This window comes from Gnatocerus cornutus, chromosome 4 (genome assembly GCF_029298725.1).
Source record: "Gnatocerus cornutus isolate USDA-ARS CGAHR chromosome 4, icGnaCorn1.1, whole genome shotgun sequence".
Classification (NCBI taxonomy): Eukaryota; Metazoa; Arthropoda; class Insecta; order Coleoptera; family Tenebrionidae; genus Gnatocerus; species Gnatocerus cornutus.
In genome coordinates this window covers 1,989,282-2,009,576 of record NC_142236.1, presented here as the reverse complement: position 1 = coordinate 2,009,576, position 20,295 = coordinate 1,989,282, and the positions used below count along the sequence as shown (strand labels likewise).

The window sequence follows — 20,295 nt, the reverse complement described above, 5'->3', positions numbered from 1 at the left end:
TTATTATACATCAGTGTACGCAGAATTTTCCGCAAATTCCAAATCTGGGATTTAAATTTAGATCTGATTACAAATAACCGAGTTATGGCTGATTAAAGTTTCGAAAAGTGGATTTTCAATTTTTCTCGTTTTTTTCCAATTTTTAAAGTTAAATATCTAGCAAACTATTAGAGATATTGAGATGCGGTTTGCGCCATCGTTTTTCTGGGCTCATTTTACGTTAGAAAAAATGCTTAAAAGCCCAAAATTCGATAGTCGATTTTTTGCAAAAAAAAAATCCGACTCAATCGATAAAAAATCTTCAATTTTTTTATTTTTGACCATAATTCGTAAACCGTTTGTTTGATCGATCTCAAATTGGGCCAGTAGATAGACCTCGAGCTCCTCTTTCGAATGATATATAATACAAAGGTATTAAACGTCGTTTTTACATTGAAAACAGTGATTGAAAATCACCCCAAAATAACCACTTCCAAACAGTTTTTGGTCAATGCCTTGTTTATTTCTTAGGCAAACTCAACAAATTTCGACTCATTTTACGCAGAATGTCACGCTGAATCCAAATCTGGAATTTAAATTCAAATCCGACAACAAATAACTGAGTTATGGCCGTTTGAATTTTTGGGTTGTCGCCAGAGGGTCAAGTTTTTGAAGGTTCAAAACAATTCGTGCTCATTATCTCAAAAACTGTTCTAGATATTGGAATGTGGTTTGCGGCATCGTTTTTCTCGCGATTTTTTACATAAGAAATAGTTTTTAAATTTTCCAAAAATTGAAATTTGCATTTTTTTGCAAAAATTTATTATTAAAACTATGCCAGACTTCTGATATCGATATTTCACTTATTTTTTCGAGTAAACTTGCGTTATTTGCTCTCATTTCACGCAGAATTTCACGTAAAATTCAAGTCTGGGCTCAAAACTTACGTACAGTAAGAAATCACCGAGTTAGAGCAGTTAGAGCAGATATATGATTTTCGAAACTTTTTTTTTCGATTTTTTGACGTAAATATCTCCAAAACTATGACAGATATAAAGATGAGGTTTTTACCATCAATTTTCTGGCGCTTTTGTACATAAGGACAAAAATATTGGATTGTATTAGGATTTTTCGAAATTAGCACATCTGAAAGTTTTTTAAATATTTGTATTTAGAAAACGTCATCGTGCAACAGAGGCAAGATAGTCAAACAAAAACAGAAATGTGAAGCTTTCCAACACAAACTACCTTTCTTAATTCACTAAAACTCTCATATTTACATTTAAAATAATTTAACATTAAAGTCCTTAACTAGTTCACAGTCAGTTCCTATCATCTACTTCTTCGCCGCGGCGAATTTCGTCATTATCCGAAGCATTGAAACAATAGGCGCCTCGAACGCCAAAGAAACGAAAAACGAAAGAACATACGACGCTACAACTTGCCCAAAGAATATAATGATCATTACTAAACTCCCCAGATGAAGAGGACTATCCATGCTCATCGCCATCACTCTGATGACGATGGGATGCAACAAATACGCGCAATACGTGATTCTGCTGAAGGGGTACAACACTGTGGAGGACAAGATGGTGTTGGCGAAGCCTCCATACCCCGTGGAGCAGGCGACGACGATCCAGGCCAAGGCTACCGCCCAGGCGGAGTGACTCAAGGCGCTGTACGCCGCCCCGGCGGCGGGCGATAAGTTGATGTCGTAGAGTCCATACACCAGAGCCAGAAGACAGGCGATGGAGGCGGCCCAACCGGAAATAACAGTCAACTGAGAGAGCTACAGGCTATTCAAAAATTCGACCAATTTGACTTACTCTGGACATGGAGAGCTGGCAGTTCTTCTTGAACAAGAACCAGCCGACGCACATCCCCACCAGGTACGGCCCTAGGCGCGTCCAGGGCTTGTCGTAGATCTTGTCGAAGAGCGCCAGAGGGTCGTCGGAGCCGGGCATGTGGCTGTTACTGAACGCGATGTACCCGGTGGTGATCCACGAGCTCACCATGAAGATGAGGAGGAGGCACGCGCCGCTCTTGAAGTGGCTCGTGGCGAGGATTAACATGATGGCGCCGACGATGTAGAATTGGGTGTCGTCGGAGAGGTACCAACTCCACAACATGCACTGAAATCAACAGTTAATCCTCCAGGAGGTCGTGGTGGTGTAGTTACCATTTCCTCCACCGGGAAGAGGGTGTTGATGTACAACACGTTCCTCCACCAGTAGTTTGGACAGTTCACGTGGTCCATCGTGGGTGGTTCGAAGATGGAGTTGTAATTGAACCATTTCATGCTGACTTCCACCACTCCCAAAGTGAATAAGTAGGGGGCTGTCAAACTAAAGACCAGTTAGGAGGTTGTAGTCCCACTTCAAATTCAAAATTCAGCGTTTTCGCGCCACAACGACAGCAGGGATTTTTGTTAAGAAGTTGGTGGACTTGACAGTTCACCGCCGCAGTGTTGGCAGGTCTAGGGATTTTTTCCTAAATCTAGGGACTTTTGAAAGAGAGGATAAATAAGTAGGGAGCTGTCAAACTAAAAACCAGTTAGGATCAATTTATAAAAAAAGATTATCAGCGGGATTCGAACGGAATAAGTTAGGTACCTGTAATGGATACATGCCAGTTTTGATTCATAGATGGCGTAACAACGAACTGTCAAGTTCGCGGTTTTTCAAGTTTGGCGGTTTATTTGAATTATGACGGAACTGAGTTTTAGATCATCATCATGGTTTTAGACCATTTCCACTACTCACCGAGCAAAACGATAGAAAATCAGCCCGAAGAAGTGGAGGAGACCTGAAACGAAATTGTTGTGGATATTGAGAGGGTCTAGTTTTCCCTTCGCGTTGGTGCGGAAGTACAAGAACGACACTAGAAGACCACTGGTGAAGAAAAAGGTGTCGACACTGAAAGCCCCATTGGTGATGGTCTGAAAGAAGAACTCTCTTTGGACGACTTTTCGGTACTCCATGTTGTCGGAGTATTTGAACGCGACTATACAGGTGTGTCCTAAGATCACCCACGCCATGCTCATGGACTTCAGACCGTGGATCACTGGAATCGTGTCACTGCTCACAGACTGGTCACAAATTGTCTTAACATTGGCCCTCAACGAAAACGCCAGAACCATGTCCTTCACAATGAGTCCTTGAAAATAATTAGTGTTGGCAGTACTAGTCCGGTCAAAATAGACATTTCAAATAACAAAATTTTCGACAGAGCTGCATTTTGGTAGAGACACCTTGGGTACACCTGTAGAAGTGCCTAAAGTGGGTGCTAAAAAAGTTATTCAATGTCAACAGCCAAAAAAAACTTTCAAAAAACCCTTTTTTTTTAGATTTCAGTATATTTACATGGCATTTGTGTGCATATCATGTAGAATGTCAATTCTTCAACTTTTAGGACTTCGATATCTTAGGAATGGTAATTCTGAGAAAAAAGGTATAAAGACCATTTTTGTAGATAATTTTACGTTCTATAATTTTTGTCTGGGCTATATTTTTGATAAAACATACCGTTTTTGAGATAAATCCAAAAAACAAAAATTTTCACCATGGACATTAAAGAACTTTTTTAGCACACATGGAATCTATGATGACTTTTGTTACTTTATGTCTACTAGCGTACCCAAGATCTACCAAGATTCAACACTGATTTCGACCTTACTTAAGATCGATTTCGTCGTCCTTGGTCTCGACTTGTCCTTGATACCCGCCTCCGCCTCATTATGATTGTTATTGACAATATAAACAGAATTCTTCGTCTTCGTGTCCGGCATGCTCATATCCAACTTGATCGATTGCAACTTCCGTTTCTTCTCTTCGTGCTCCAAGTAGAAATCATACGAAGTTCCAATGATCAAAAACACGACAACCACAGAAGTGACTCCACACAAAATAATAAAAGTCCGGTCCTGCCAAATGTTAAATCTGTTGTGTTGAGATCTGACGGCTTCCACTTTCACCGAGACTTTAGTGGATGCTTTGGAGGTCTCCTCCATTATGGTTTTGATGTCGGAGTCCGTGCAGACGTAGGGCATGCATAAACCGATGTGGAGGAGTCTTTCCTGGAAAACGTGTTCAGAGAAGGGAGTTATGAGTTTTGGGTTTACTTCTGTGGTGAAACTGGAGTTTAAGTCGATGCGCATCATGAAGAAGGTGACTGGAAATGGGGGCAACGAGGTGAATTTCATGGGTGTTGGTTTGTAGCCCACGGACTGGCTGGGGCTTGAGGGTTTGCGGGGAACTTCGGCTTCTCGGGAGGTGCGAGTGCGGTTCTGGAAACGAAAAAAATCTTCTTATTTAAGTTTGCATTTTCCAGAAGAATCTTGTTGAACTAAAGACAATAAAAAGTTTTCTTCAAACCTTCTAAAGACCTCAAAAGAATATTAAAAAATCTTAAAAAATCTTATACGCTTTCCAAAACAATAAAAGTGCTTGAAATTCTGTGGGCAAGTTCTAAAAGTTCTGAAAAAGTCCAAGAATCTTCAAAGATTCTCAAAAACCTTAAAGAATCTTTCAAAAATGCGCACAACTCAAAGGATAATGTAAAGTTTCTAAAGATACCTATACTAAAAAATCCAAAACAGTTCCAAAAAAGTCCTCAGGGATCTGAAAAAGTCCTTAATCAATTTCAAGGATCTTAAAAAGTTCTTTAAAATTATCTAGAAGAAATTTTCAAGAATCCCAAATAATTGTAAAATGTGTTCCAAAAATAGTGCCTACAATTTTTTGCCTTAATCCTAAAAAGTCTTAAAAAGTCCTTCTTCTATGCAGTTTGAAAGAATTTTCAAAAATTCTCTTGCGTCCCAAAAATCCAAAAATTAATAAAAAGTGCCTAAACATCTGTGGGAAAGTCCTAAAAAGCCTTGAAAATGTTCTCTGCTTTCTATGTAATTAGAAAGAATGTTTAAAAATTCTAATGAATCTCAAAGAATTTTGAAAAACTTAAAAAAAGTGCACAATCTCAAGGATAGTGAAAAGTTTCCAAAGAAGACTTAAAAAATCTGGAAAACTCTTCAATCATTTTTAAGGATCTTAAAAATTTTTTGAAAATTTGGATAATCCTTCAGAAAAGTAAAAAAATTCCCAAAAATCTCAAATAATTTTCAAAGGTCTTCAAACTTTCTAAAGAGCTTGAAAAGATATTAAAAAAAATCTTCAAAAGTTCTCACACATCCCAAAAAATAATAATACAAAATAATAAGGATTATTCTTGCAGAATTCTTTAGAATCTTTACGAAGATTTTCACGAATCCCAAATAATTTTCAAAAAACTTCTTACCTCCTAAAGAGCTCAAAGGAATATTAAAAAACTTTCAAAAATTCTCTTGCGTCCCAAAAAATAATACAAAGTGCCTAAAAATCTGTGGAAAAGTCTTAAAAAGCCCTGAAAAAGTCCTCTTTCTATGTAGTTTGAAAGAATCATCAAAAATTCTAAAGAATCTCGAAAACTCCTCAACTGTCCTCAAGGATCTTAAAGAATCTTCAAAAATTTCGATGAATTTTGCAGAAAGTTGCGAAATTCTTCAGAAAAGTAAAAGAGACTCAAATAATTTTTAAAGGTCTTCAAACCTCCTAAAGAACTATAGAAAATATTAAAAAAAAATTAAAAAGTTCTCACGCATCCCAAAAAAGTCCTAAAAAGCTCTGAAAAAGTTCTTTTTTCATGCAATTTGAAAGAATCTTCAAAAATTCTAAAATCTAGATTTTTCAAAAATGTGCACAATTGTTAAGAAAAATGAAAAGTTCCTAAAAGTAGTAAAAATTCAAAAAGTTTTAAGAAAACCTCAAGGGTTTGAAAAACTCCTCAATCATCTTCAAAAATCTTAAAAAAAATAAAATTAGAATGAATCTTGCAGAATTCTTCAGAATGTCTAAAAAGATTTTCAAAGATCCCAAATAATTTTGAATGATCTTCTAACCTCCTGAAGAACTCAAAAAGATATTAAAAAATCTTGAAAAATTCACACTTGTGTCCAAAAATAATAAAAAATGATAAAATTGTGTGGAAAAGTCCGAAAGAGTCTTGAAAAAATCTTCTTCTATGCAACTGAAAGAATCTTTAAAAATTTCCAAAGAATTTTGAAAATTTTAAAAAATTCGCCGAACTCACAAAGGATAATGAAAAGTTCCTAAAGCTACCAAAAAATCCAAAAAAAGTCCTAAGAAAGTCCTCAAGGATCTGGAAAACTTCTCAATCATCTCCTTAATGATCCTCAAAAATTCTTAAAAATTTGTATGAATCTTGCGAAATCCTTCAGAATAAGAGATCTTCAAGATTGTCAAATAATTTTGAAACATTTTCAAACCTTCTAAAGTACTCAAAAGGATGTCAAAAAAAATGAAAAAATCCTCGCGCGTTTCAAAAAATAATAAAAAATTATGAAACTTTGGGGCAAATGTAATTTGTAAAAATCTGTAAAAATCTTGAAAAATTTTCAGGAATTCGCACAACTTTCAAAGAATAATAAAAAATTCCTAAAGTTACCTAAAAAACAAAAAAAACTCCTAAGAAAGTCTTTAAGAATCTAAAAATCTCTTCAATTATCCTCAAGGATCTTTAAAAAATTTGGATGAATTTTGCGGATTACTTCAGAATATCTAAAGAAATTTTCACAAATCCCAAATCTTATTGAAAGATCTTCAAACCTCTTAAAGAACTCAAAAGAATATAAAAAATCTTTAAAAGGTAATTTTTATGCACTTTGAAAGAGTGGGGAAAACTTCTGAGGAAACTCAAAGAAAGATGAATTTTACGACGTCCTCGAAAATATTAAGCAGTTTTGACATTGATCCTGCAGGATCCTACGATATAAAGCAGATTCTAAAGAACAGAACAATCCCGTAAAATTCTGGAGGACCCTGAATAAACCTGAAGAATTTTGAGGACTCTAAAGAGACTAAAGAATGCACAAATATTTGTTGAAACTTTTGCAAGCTTTTCAAAGAATCTAGAAGAATTTTAAATTCCTATAATCTTCAAGAATTCTAAAAACTCTTGAAGAATCATGCAAGAATTGTGGAGCATCTTCAACAAATATTCAATATTGTGATTTAGTGCGACCTCGTTTTGCTAATTTTTCAAACTAAACATCCTTTCCAAAAGGTCTAACTCCTGGAGATAAGCACACCAAATATTTGCAAAAAGAACACTTCATTACCACTTCAATGCAAAGTCAATTTCCTCCTCGTCGTCAAACATTGCATAATTCAAATTACCATTCCCTTATTAATATCGAACGAAAATTGCCAAACTAATTTTCCGGTCAACGATCCATTATTAATGCTAATTTCACAAAAAGTACCACTTATACTTTGACTTTTTGTGAAACAGCAATAAGTAATAACATTCCCATTAGCATTACCTCGGGATTAACGACGATTGCTGTCCTTCTTGGAATGATATTCTCGCAAAGACTTTGAGATCCCGTCCAGTAGTGGTTGCCCCAAAACCATCCAGTGGAGTAGCGGCCGCTGGCATCATCCACTGCAAAAGAAGTATTTTCATTGCAAAATGGTTTATGCAATAATTAACCATAAAATTAGAAGTGTCCATTTAAATGTGCGACGTGTTGCGTTGGAAAACTGTGATGCATGAAAACTATCATTTCATTGCAAGTGTTTTTATTAGAAAACGATTTCGTTCCATAAAACACACACTTTTAGGTCAGCGAACGAAATTTTGCGACATCGGAGCGAATTTGTTGGAATTTAGCTCACATGTTGGGTTTTTGCGTGATAAATGAGTAAATTGTGACGGTAACATATCACGTACTGGAAAAATAAAGAGAAATGTTATTTAAATAATAATATTATAATAAAAAGTGGCTTGGTTTGTTGACTTTTATCAATTAGGATTTGACACACTTTTCCGTTTGATTTGGCGTGGACGGAATATGTAAGAGCGATTTACATGAAATATGGCACATATTACACGATGTGCCATTAGCCTTGAAATTTCACATTTGTTTTCATTTCGTTAGTTATTGGGCGATGCATTTTTATTGGCGTCAATTACAGTGATTTTTAAACTCTAATTATCGACCAAACGACCGTCTAAAAATCTATTTTGGTCAATATTTAGTCTATTTGTTAAACAAACTTAAGTTATTAGAGCTCATTTTACGCAGAATTTCGCGCAGATTCTAAATCTGAGATTGAAATTTACATCCGACCACAAATAACTGAGTTATTTGGCCAATGGCCGATCAAAGTTTCGTACAGTTGATTTTCGTTCTTTATATTTTTAAAGTTAAATATCTCCGAAACTACTACAGATTATTAGAAACCCTTTGCGCCATTGTTTTCCTGGGCTTATTTTCCTTTAGAATTTGTCTTCGAATGCCTAAAATTCAATGGCCAATTTTTTTGCAAAAAAAAATTTCGACTTAATCGTTAAAAATTTTCAGTTTTTTGTTTTTTAGTCAAAACTCGTAAACTTTTTGTCCTATCAATCTCAAATTTGGTCAATTGATAGATTTTTAACAGCTCTTTTGAGAATTAAGCAAAATATTAAAAAACCCTTTGTAAAATCGTTTTTCTCGCAATTTTTTAGCTTAGAAATCGATGCTTTTCGATGTCTAATTCAGACTTGGTCGTTATCTCGCTTATTTAAGAAGTAATATTGAAGGATTAGTACTCGTTTTACGCAGAATTTCACGTAAAATCTAAAAAAGTAAGATTCATTATGATCGGTCTAAAAATAACTGAATTATGAGCGATCAAAGTTTCGGATATTGAATTTTGAGTTGGAAAATTTTCAAAGCTCGATATCTCTAAAACTGCAAAAGATTTTTTGAAACAGTTTTTATCAGCGTTTTTCTTGGCTTATTTTACTTTAGAATCCGCCCTCAAAAGTCAAAAATTCGATAGTCAATTTTTTGGGCAAAAAAAATTGCGACTCAATGGATAATGTTTTTTTTAATTTTTCGTTTTCTGATCGTCCCTCGTAAACTATTTGCTCTATCAATTTGAAATTTGGCCAGTTCATAGATCTCGATCTTCTCTTTCGATCGATATATAATTCAATAATACTAAACGCAGTTTTCACCCTGAAATGTTTTTTTGAAAATGAGCCTAAAAAATCCTCTGAACATTTATTCCGGTTGATATCTGGTTTAATTGTTAAGGAAATTTGAGCTATATGACCTCATTTTACGTAGAATTTCGCGCTGAATTCAAAACTACCATCATTTTTATCGTCCGTCAACGAATAACTGAGTTAGAGGCGTTTGAAATTTCGGGTTGTCGCCAGAGGGCCAAAATTTTGGAGGTTCGAAAACGATTTTTCTCGATATCTTCGAAATTGAGCATAATATTAAGAAACCGTTTCTGATATCGTTTTTCTCGTATTTTTTTGGACTAGAATTCCATCTTCAATAGTTCTAATTCGAAATTTTATATTTTTCAGTATGGAAGCTGCTTTTCGGTCTCTAATTCAGACACGGTCGCTGTCTCGCTTACGGATGAAGCAATATTAAAGTATTGGTGCTTATTTTACGCAGAATTTCACGTAGAATTCAAAAATGTAAGATTTGTTAAGATCGGCCCAAAAATAACTGAGTTATAAACGATCAAAGTTTCGGATATTAAATTTTGAGTTGGAAAATTTTCAAAGCTCGATATTTCCGAAACTACAAAAGATTTTTTAAAACGGTTTCCACCAGCGTTTTTCTCGCCTCATTTTACTTTAGAATCTGCCCTCAAAAGTCAAAAATTCGATGATAAATTTTTTGGCCAAAAAAATTTTGCGACTTTATCGATGAAAAATTTTCAATTTTTTGTTTTTTAATCGCTTCTCGTAAACTATTTGCCCTATCAATCTGAGATTTGGCCAGTTGAGAGATCTCGAGCTCCTCTTTCGATCGTTATATAATTCAATAATACTAGGCGCAGTTTTTGTCCCGAAATAGTTTCGTAAAAATGACTTTAAAAACACCCCATAAAAATCTATTTTGGTTGATATCTCGTTTATTTTATAAGACAATTTGAGCAATATGGACTCATTTTACGCAGAATTTTGCGCTGAATTCAAAAATATCCTTATTTTTCTCATACGTCAACAAATAACTGAGTTAGAAGCCTTTAAAATTTTGGGTTGTAGCCAGAAAGCCAAAATTTTAGACGTTCGAAAACGATTTTGCTCAATATCTCCGAAATTAAAACGAATATAAAAAACCCTTTTCGAAATCGATTTTTTCGCAATTTTACAGCTTAGAAATCGATCTTCGATAGTTCGAATTCGAAATTTACATTTTTTCAATGTAGAAGTCAGCTGCTTCTCTGTCTCTAATTCATACACGGTCAATATCTCGCTTATTTATAAAGCAATATTCAAGTATTTGTGCTTATTTTACGCAGAATTTCACGTAGAATCCAAGAAGGTGATATTCGTGAAGATCGGTCCAGAAACAACTGAGTTATGAGCGATCAAAGTTGCGGATATTGAATTTTGAATTAGAACTTTTCAAAGCTCAAAATCTTCGAAATTACGAAAGATTTTGAGAAACGGTTTTTGCCATCGTTTTTCCCGCGATTTTCTAGCTAACAGATCGTTGTTAAATTTTCTAAAAGTCGCAAGTTTCTAGTTTTCCAACTCAATCAATGCAAATGTTGCAAATGCAAGTCACCATTGTCCTGTCACCAATAAAGTTCCAATTTTATTACAACAGCAAAAAATCCCCGCGCATTTCTGCAAAACAATAATTATTACGCAAAGACCCATAAAATTTCTGCATGAATAGCCAAGAATCTATTTCAAGGGTGGAGAAAGCAATTTTTTATCAACGAAATTTTATCAAGAGACACTTTTCCTTTAAATTACTTTACGGTAATAAACCAACTTAGAATCGCCACTTTCATTTGCTCTTTTCACTCAAACGTACGAAGATGTTAACTCATTCTTACGCAAACTGTCGATTTTGATTGATATTTGCACAAATTAGCATGGCAGTATATTAAAGGTAAATCTATTGTTTCTACTTCCTCCTGTCAGTCAAATGACGACTTTCTTAGGTACCCAACATTACCATCCAAAAAAAATGACTTTCACTGTCCTTAGTCACGACTAGTTTCCAAGTTCCGTTTTTCATCGGCGGTGTTTGAATTTGCATCATTTTATTCAAGTCAAAGTCAATCGTAAAAATGCACTTAACGAACAAGAAAAAGAGGAAATGCGTTTCATGTCGTGGACATGTAACATGTGCATTTTATGACCTCGCCAAGAATGCATTCTGTAATTACGAAAAATCTTTCAATAGGTACTAAAATTAACGATTCGAGCTTTTGTTCGATTAAAATGTAATTAGTAATTACGTTGAGTAACCGAATTAGCATAATTCTTAGGTTTGTTTCGATGCTAAAAAAAATCGAAAAAGAACTCGAAAAGTGAGTGGCTGAAGGAAGCAAAACCGAACTTTTCGACATAATTTAATTAACCTTCCTTTGATTAAAACTGGTGTAATTTAACCTTTAATTGAGTAATTACAATGTAAATCGCGTGTTTTATCGAAAGCAGAGAGCGTCAAAACGAGTCAAAGTCTTTAGTATGCACACACATGACTTTCTTCTTAATTATGTTTATAAAAACTAAAAAGTGGAAAATTTAGCACTATCCTAAACAAAGTGATTTTAACGACCAATTTTCGTATTAAAATCTCAAGAGAAATTCGCGTTACCACATCCACAAATTCCCGTCTGCTCGATTTTTGAACGAGGTTAGTTGCCGCTTTGCGTGATTAGTATTAAAAATGTGCGTCACTACAATTATTCCTTATATAACAATATTTGTAAATCTATCGCATATTTTTCTTCCGATCTTTAACACATTGATGATGTCTTTGCGTAATTGTTAAGTACGCATTATAGTCCAGTTACATAAAGAAGACGCAAGTCATTATTTCCGGGAGATTTTGTAACGAAAGAGTCATTTGTTCATTATTAAGTGTAATGGCGAATAATGAAGCTATGCAGATAAATATTATATTACGTCTGTTGTGGCGTGATGTGCTGTAAATGGGTGTGTTTCACTTTCATTATAACAAGTGCCGTTAACTCTGTTATGAGCGCTGGTGATATAACGGATTTACTTTCCTTTTCGAGAAGAACGTGCTATATGTACTTTTCGAACGGAAGGTGGAGAAAAGTGGGAAGATTTTTCAGTGGTTGCATCAGAGAAGACACTGGAGAAAATAGCAAGAATTTTAAGCAGCTGAAATGAAGAAAAATCGAATTTGACTATAAAACTCTTAGGCTTCTAACTTTGGTAAATTTAATCCTAAAACAGTAGAATTTTGAGAAAATATTATTTTAGAATAGTTTAATAAGTTATAAAATTTTAGGACAAAAAATAGAAGTTTTAGAATTTTTTTTCTTCAACCTAGATATTCCAGATTTTTTTTACTAAAATTGTAGAATTTTGAGGAAAAACTGCTTTAAATTAGTCTAATGCCTGTGTTAAGACACAAAAAAAATATCGGAACATTTTTCTACAAAACGTTCTAAAATTATTAAGAATTTTTTCTATTAAATTTTATAGTTTAGGTGATTTTGACCCTAAATGAGTAGAATTAAATGGAATTACTATTTTACACTTGTTTAATAAGTGTGCAAATTTACAAAATTTTAGAGCAAGAAATAGAAGATTTAGAATTTTTTTTCTTCAAAATGAACATAAATGTTCAAGATTGTTTCTAGAAGATTTTATAATTAGCAATTTTGATCCTAAGTGAGTAAAATTTGGAGGAGTTACTATCTTAGACTTGTGTAAAAAGTGCGCAAATTTACAAAATTTTACAACAAGAAATAGAACTTTTAGAATTTTTTTCTTCAGGACTAACTAAAATTTTCAAGATTTTTTCTAAATTTCATAATTTGTCAATTTGAATCGTAAGTGCGTAAAATTTGGAAGAGTTACTACTTTAGATTTGCTAAATAAGTGTGTAAATTTACAAAATTTTAGAACAAGAAATAGAACTTTTAGATTTTTTTTCTTCAGAACGAACTAAAATTTTGGCGATTTTTCCTAATAAATTTTATAATTTTGTTAATTTTGATTCTAAGCAAGTAAAATTAAGAGAAGTTACTACTTAAAACTTGCTAAATAAGTAAGCAAAGTTACAGAATTTTAGAATAACAAATAAAAGTTCTAAACGATTTAAAATTTTCGAGATTTTTTCTACTAAATTTCTTAATTTTGCCAATTTTAATTCTAAGTGCGTAAAATTTAAAGGAGTTACTATTTTAGACTTGCTAAATAAGTGTGTAAATTTACAAAATTTTAGAACAAGAAATAGAACTTTTAGATTTGTTTTCTTTAGAACGAACTAAAATTTTGGCGATTTTTTCTAATAAATTTCATAACTTTGTCAATTTTGATCCTAAGCAAGTAAAATTTAGAGAAGTTACTACTTAAAACTTGCTAAATAAGTAAGCAAAGTTACAGAATTTTAGAATAACAAATAAAAGTTCTAAACGATTTAAAATTTTCGAGATTTTTTCTACTAAATTTCTTAATTTTGCCAATTTTAATCCTAAGTGCGTAAAATTTGGAGGAGTTACTACTTTAGACTTGCTAAATAAGTGTGTAAATTTACAAAATTTTAGGACAAGAAATAGAACTTTTAGATTTTTTTTCTTCAGAACGAACTAAAATTTTGGCGATTTTTCCTAATAAATTTTATAATTTTGTTAATTTTGATTCTAAGCAAGTAAAATTAAGAGAAGTTACTACTTAAAACTTGCTAAATAAGTAAGCAAAGTTACAGAATTTTAGAATAACAAATAAAAGTTCTAAACGATTTAAAATTTTCGAGATTTTTTCTACTAAATTTCTTAATTTTGCCAATTTTAATCCTAAGTGCGTAAAATTTGGAGGAGTTACTACTTTAGACTTGCTAAATAAGTGTGTAAATTTACAAAATTTTAGAACAAGAAATAGAACTTTTAGATTTTTTTTCTTCAGAACGAACTAAAATTTTGGCGATTTTTCCTAATAAATTTTATAATTTTGTTAATTTTGATTCTAAGCAAGTAAAATTAAGAGAAGTTACTACTTAAAACTTGCTAAATAAGTAAGCAAAGTTACAGAATTTTAGAATAACAAATAAAAGTTCTAAACGATTTAAAATTTTCGAGATTTTTTCTACTAAATTTCTTAATTTTGCCAATTTTAATCCTAAGTGCGTAAAATTTGGAGGAGTTACTACTTTAGACTTGCTAAATAAGTGTGTAAATTTACAAAATTTTAGAACAAGAAATAGAACTTTTAGATTTTTTTTCTTCAGAACGAACTAAAATTTTGGCGATTTTTCCTAATAAATTTTATAATTTTGTTAATTTTGATTCTAAGCAAGTAAAATTAAGAGAAGTTACTACTTAAAACTTGCTAAATAAGTAAGCAAAGTTACAGAATTTTAGAATAACAAATAAAAGTTCTAAACGATTTAAAATTTTCGAGATTTTTTCTACTAAATTTCTTAATTTTGCCAATTTTAATCCTAAGTGCGTAAAATTTGGAGGAGTTACTACTTTAGACTTGCTAAATAAGTGTGTAAATTTACAAAATTTTAGGACAAGAAATAGAACTTTTAGATTTTTTTTCTTCAGAACGAACTAAAATTTTGGCGATTTTTCCTAATAAATTTTATAATTTTGTTAATTTTGATTCTAAGCAAGTAAAATTAAGAGAAGTTACTACTTGAAACTTGCTAAATAAGTAAGCAAAGTTACAGAATTTTAGAATAACAAATAAAAGTTCTAAACGATTTAAAATTTTCGAAATTTTTTCTACTAAATTTCTTAATTTTGCCAATTTTAATCCTAAGTGCGTAAAATTTGGAGGAGTTACTACTTTAGACTTGCTAAATAAGTGTGTAAATTTACAAAATTTTAGAACAAGAAATAGAACTTTTAGATTTTTTTTCTTCAGAACGAACTAAAATTTTGGCGATTTTTCCTAATAAATTTTATAATTTTGTTAATTTTGATTCTAAGCAAGTAAAATTAAGAGAAGTTACTACTTAAAACTTGCTAAATAAGTAAGCAAAGTTACAGAATTTTAGAATAACAAATAAAAGTTCTAAACGATTTAAAATTTTCGAGATTTTTTCTACTAAATTTCTTAATTTTGCCAATTTTAATCCTAAGTGCGTAAAATTTGGAGGAGTTACTACTTTAGACTTGCTAAATAAGTGTGTAAATTTACAAAATTTTAGGACAAGAAATAGAACTTTTAGATTTTTTTTCTTCAGAACGAACTAAAATTTTGGCGATTTTTCCTAATAAATTTTATAATTTTGTTAATTTTGATTCTAAGCAAGTAAAATTAAGAGAAGTTACTACTTGAAACTTGCTAAATAAGTAAGCAAAGTTACAGAATTTTAGAATAACAAATAAAAGTTCTAAACGATTTAAAATTTTCGAGATTTTTTCTACTAAATTTCTTAATTTTGCCAATTTTAATCCTAAGTGCGTAAAATTTGGAGGAGTTACTACTTTAGACTTGCTAAATAAGTGTGTAAATTTACAAAATTTTAGAACAAGAAATAGAACTTTTAGATTTTTTTTCTTCAGAACGAACTAAAATTTTGGCGATTTTTCCTAATAAATTTTATAATTTTGTTAATTTTGATTCTAAGCAAGTAAAATTAAGAGAAGTTACTACTTGAAACTTGCTAAATAAGTAAGCAAAGTTACAGAATTTTAGAATAACAAATAAAAGTTCTAAACGATTTAAAATTTTCGAAATTTTTTCTACTAAATTTCTTAATTTTGCCAATTTTAATCCTAAGTGCGTAAAATTTGGAGGAGTTACTACTTTAGACTTGCTAAATAAGTGTGTAAATTTACAAAATTTTAGAACAAGAAATAGAACTTTTAGATTTTTTTTCTTCAGAACGAACTAAAATTTTGGCGATTTTTCCTAATAAATTTTATAATTTTGTTAATTTTGATTCTAAGCAAGTAAAATTAAGAGAAGTTACTACTTAAAACTTGCTAAATAAGTAAGCAAAGTTACAGAATTTTAGAATAACAAATAAAAGTTCTAAACGATTTAAAATTTTCGAGATTTTTTCTACTAAATTTCTTAATTTTGCCAATTTTAATCCTAAGTGCGTAAAATTTGGAGGAGTTACTACTTTAGACTTGCTAAATAAGTGGGTAAATTTACAAAATTTTAGAACAAGAAATAGAACTTTTAGATTTTTTTTCTTCAGAACGAACTAAAATTTTGGCGATTTTTTCTAATAAATTTTATAACTTTGTTAATTTTGATTCTAAGCAAGTAAAATTAAGAGAAGTTACTACTTAAAACTTGCTAAATAAGTAAGCAAAGTTACAGAATTTTAGAATAACAAATAAAAGTTCTAAACAATTTAAAATTTTCGAGATTTTTTCTACTAAATTTCTTAATTTTGCCAATTTTAATCCTAAGTGCGTAAAATTTGGAGGAGTTACTACTTTAAACTTGCTAAATAAGTGTGTAAATTTACAAAATTTTAGAACAAGAAATAGAACTTTTAGATTTGTTTTCTTTAGAACGAACTAAAATTTTGGCGATTTTTTCTAATAAATTTCATAACTTTGTCAATTTTGATCCTAAGCAAGTAAAATTTAGAGAAGTTACTACTTAAAACTTGCTAAATAAGTGTTCAAATTTACAAAATTTTAAAATGTGAAATAAAAGTTTTAGATTTTTCTTTTCTTCTGAACAAATTAAAATTTTCGAGATCTTTTTCTACTAAATTTCTTAATTTTGCCAATTTTGATCCCAAGTATGTAAAATTTAAAAGAGTTACTACTTTAGATTTGTTTATAAGTGTGCAAATTTACAAAATTTTAGAACAAAAACTAGAGTTTTTAGATTTTTTTTTTTTCAGAACGAACTAAAATTTTCGAGATTTTTTCTACTAAATTTCATAACTTTGTCAGTTCTTTTTCTAAGCGAGTAAAATTAAGGGGAGTTACTACAATAAAACTTGCTAAGTAAGTGTGCAAAGTAACAACATTTTAGAACAAGAAATAAGTTTTAGAATTTGTTTTTTTCGGAATGGTCTAAAATTTTCGAGATTTTCTCTACTAAATTTCATAATTTTAGCAATTTTGATCCTAAGTGAGTAAAATTTGGAAAAGTTACTACTTTAAAACCATTTTAATAAGTGTGCTAATTAATAAATAGAGATTTTAGATTTTTTTTTTTCAGAACGATCTAAAACTTAAGAGATTTCTTACTAAATTTCATAACTTTAACAATTTTAATCGGAAAACAGAATTTAAAGTCGTTGCTACTTCACATCAATTTTATAATTATTGTGCTAAATTACGGCATTTCTTCTTCGTGGAAATAGAAAAAAAGTTCTCGAAAATTGATTTTTATCCTTTCGTTATTGTTTTGAATCTTCTTAAAATTTTTAATTTTCTCATAAAAGTCCTTTTGTAAAATCCTCACAAATTCTGAAGAATCTCAAAAAAAATACATTTCTTAAAATTCTCGAAAAATTCCCAATGGAATATTCCTAAGAATCCCCAAAAAATAAATAAGAGATACAAAAATTCCTGCAGGATACTATAGAATCAAACCTACTGTAAAAAGCGTTAATAATCCTGAAGGAGAGTAAAATTATTTCAAGAATGTCAAAGGAAATCTGAAGAAATCCTGTCGAGTCCCTAAAAGAATCGAAAGATAAATCAGAGAATTTTAAAGAACCTTTAAACATTGTCACGACACCCATAAAATACTAAAAAGAAAAAGTCTTTAAAAACCTGTGGATAATCTAAACATTCCTAAAAGTGCCGCAAAATCACAAAAACTCCAAAGAGTCGAGAAGAAACTTTAAAAATGTAATGCTTGTAATTAAGGACGCCACAAAATTCCCGACAATCAAACACGTTCTTCTACAAATCTAAATAATCCTGAAGAACAGTAAAAATTTGTCAATAAAGTAAAACAAAAACTGGAAGAATTCTGGGTTTTAAGATCCTGAAGGACACTGAATATGAAAGAAAAATGTTTGAACATTAAAAAAGTCATATTAATTCTGAAGAATACTCAAAAATATTCTCAGAGTTTTCAAAAAACCTTCTAAATTTGTCACAACTTACAAAAAATAATAAAAAGTCCTTAAACATCTGTGGGATTTTCTTCAAAGTTCTAAAAGTGACAAAAAAATTTAAAACGTACTAAAAAACAATAGCTTTACAAAAGTCTCAAAAAATCCTGAAAATGATGTTGAGATTCGTTCTGAACAGAAATAAAAGAGTTTCCAGACGAGACATCAGCAAACAAAACACTTCAAAGTGTTAATAACAAGAATCCATTTACGTCAATATTAATAAATTGAAGAAAGTAATGCTTCACAAGTTTCATTTATCCCATTCTTCAAGTGAAAGTGCTATTAAACCCATTGATAAAACCATTGTAAAAATATTAAGTAATATAAACTGAAGACCGGAACTAAACTCTTAGTACTTTATAACTGTCATTACACAAAGAAAGTCTTTAATCGTAACAGAAAATTAACAACGACATTACCGGATTATATAAAATTTTGTCCAGTTATTAACTTTGCAACGTCATTTACCGTGTTACAACACAAATCATAAGAAAGCATTTTCTTCACGGATTGCGAAATTAGAGACTAAACGAAAATTGAAATAACGAGCGCGAAATTATTAAGCTAACACGAGAAAGAAATCAGTTTTCACCAGCGAAGACGCTGAAAAGTAGTTCGTTCGAACTTGAGCCTAGGTCAGGGTTAGTTGCGTCAAAACTGAAGCAACGGAACTTATTTTCCGAAGGAAAATGACATAATTGTAATTTTTTGCCCTTTCAAGAGCGCCGCGCCTTTATTCCCTCAATGTCGCGCCTTTCCTTTCGTGATTAACTTTGCTCCATTTAGCGCATAAAACTCTTTCAGTCCTTGGAGGAGGAAAAAATTGTTTTACTCTCTTGGGCAAAAAGACGATCAATTAGAGAGAAAGTCACTTCCGTACTTACTTTTCAAAGCCCAATTCTCCGTCTTCCTGAGTCCCTCCAAGTACAACTCGACGTCCTTCCGGCAGCTCGAAGAGACGAGTTCCTTCGTCCTCTCCCAGTTCGCCGCCAAAATCTCCGTGTTGTAAAAATTTAACACTCTTGCCAAACTTGCAGGCACTACTGTATGATTGCCGTCACTTGCACTAAGATTCACTCGTGGTAAAGAATATTTCGCGTCCACTTTGGTGCCTTCTTTGTACTCCATTTCTTTGTCCGGTTTGATTTTGGTGGAGTACGTGAGAAGGAGCAGGAGGATTATTTTTTTCATTTTTTTTAACACTGGTAGTAACGCGTGCTTCGGGCAAGTTCAATGGTGTTGAGTGCACATTACCGCGAGTCTTGCGGACTTTCTCTCTTCGTTTAACAATTGTTGGTGAAGTGCACCCCACCTGGATGGCGATGGGGGGAGTGGAAGCGTCCAGAATGTCGGGGAAAATTGGGAAATTTGAGGAAGGAGTTTGGTTTTGTTGCATCATGTTTGTGGGGGTTCTTAATTCAAGCGAAAAAGACGAATTTGAATCAAAAAGCCGGAAAGAGAATTTAAAAAAGATTAGAAAAGAATTTTAAACAAAAAGACAAAAATGTTTTAACTGTTTTTTATTAAATTTTGTAACATTGGCAATTTTGATTCTAAAACAGTAAAATTTGGCGGTGGTCTTACTTTGAAGTTGTTTAATAGCTGCACTAAATTACAAGATTTTAGGACAAGAAAGAAAAATTTTAGAATTTAGAATAAAAGACAATCTACAATTTTGGAATTTTTTTACCAAATTTCATAATTTTGGTAATTTTATTCCTAAGTGAGTAAAATTTGGAGAAGTTATTACTTTAGACTTGTTTAATAAGTGTACTAAGTTACAAAATCCTAAAACAAGATATAAAAGTTTTACAATTTTTTTTTTCAGAACAATTTAAAAGTTTCAATATTGTTGATAAATTTCATAACTTTGGCAATATTGATCTTAAGGAAGTAGAATTTAGTGGAGATACTACTTTAAACATGTTTAATAAGTGAGCTAAATTCAAAAATTTTAGATCAAAAAAATGAAATTTTTAGTTTTTTTTTTCACGATGTAAAATTTTCGAGATTTTTTCAACTAAATTTTATAACTTTGGCAATTTTGATCTTAAGTGATTAAAATTTAGCGAAGTTACCACTTTAAGCTTATGTGCAAAGTTACAAAATTGTAGGACAAGATAGAAGTTTTAGATTTTTTTTTTCTTTTGAACAAACTAAAATTTTCTAGATTTTTTTTCTACTAAATTTTATAA

At 31.4% G+C, this 20,295-nt stretch overlaps 1 protein-coding gene across 1 annotated transcript; it reads right to left on the bottom strand.

The window, feature by feature from the left end:
* Positions 1 to 1,291: 1,291 nt before the first annotated feature.
* Positions 1,292 to 19,383, bottom strand: LOC148175867 (nose resistant to fluoxetine protein 6). The gene is made up of 8 exons (XM_088033863.1): positions 18,985 to 19,383; positions 7,355 to 7,476; positions 4,100 to 4,264; positions 3,655 to 4,054; positions 2,742 to 3,135; positions 2,159 to 2,324; positions 1,806 to 2,111; positions 1,292 to 1,759 (listed from the first exon to the last, which is right to left on the bottom strand). Exons 1-8 carry the CDS (start codon positions 19,289 to 19,291, stop codon positions 1,316 to 1,318), a joined length of 2,304 nt encoding a protein of 767 aa, XP_087889989.1. The 5' UTR covers positions 19,292 to 19,383; the 3' UTR covers positions 1,292 to 1,315.
* Between the last annotated feature and the right edge of the window lie 912 nt (positions 19,384 to 20,295).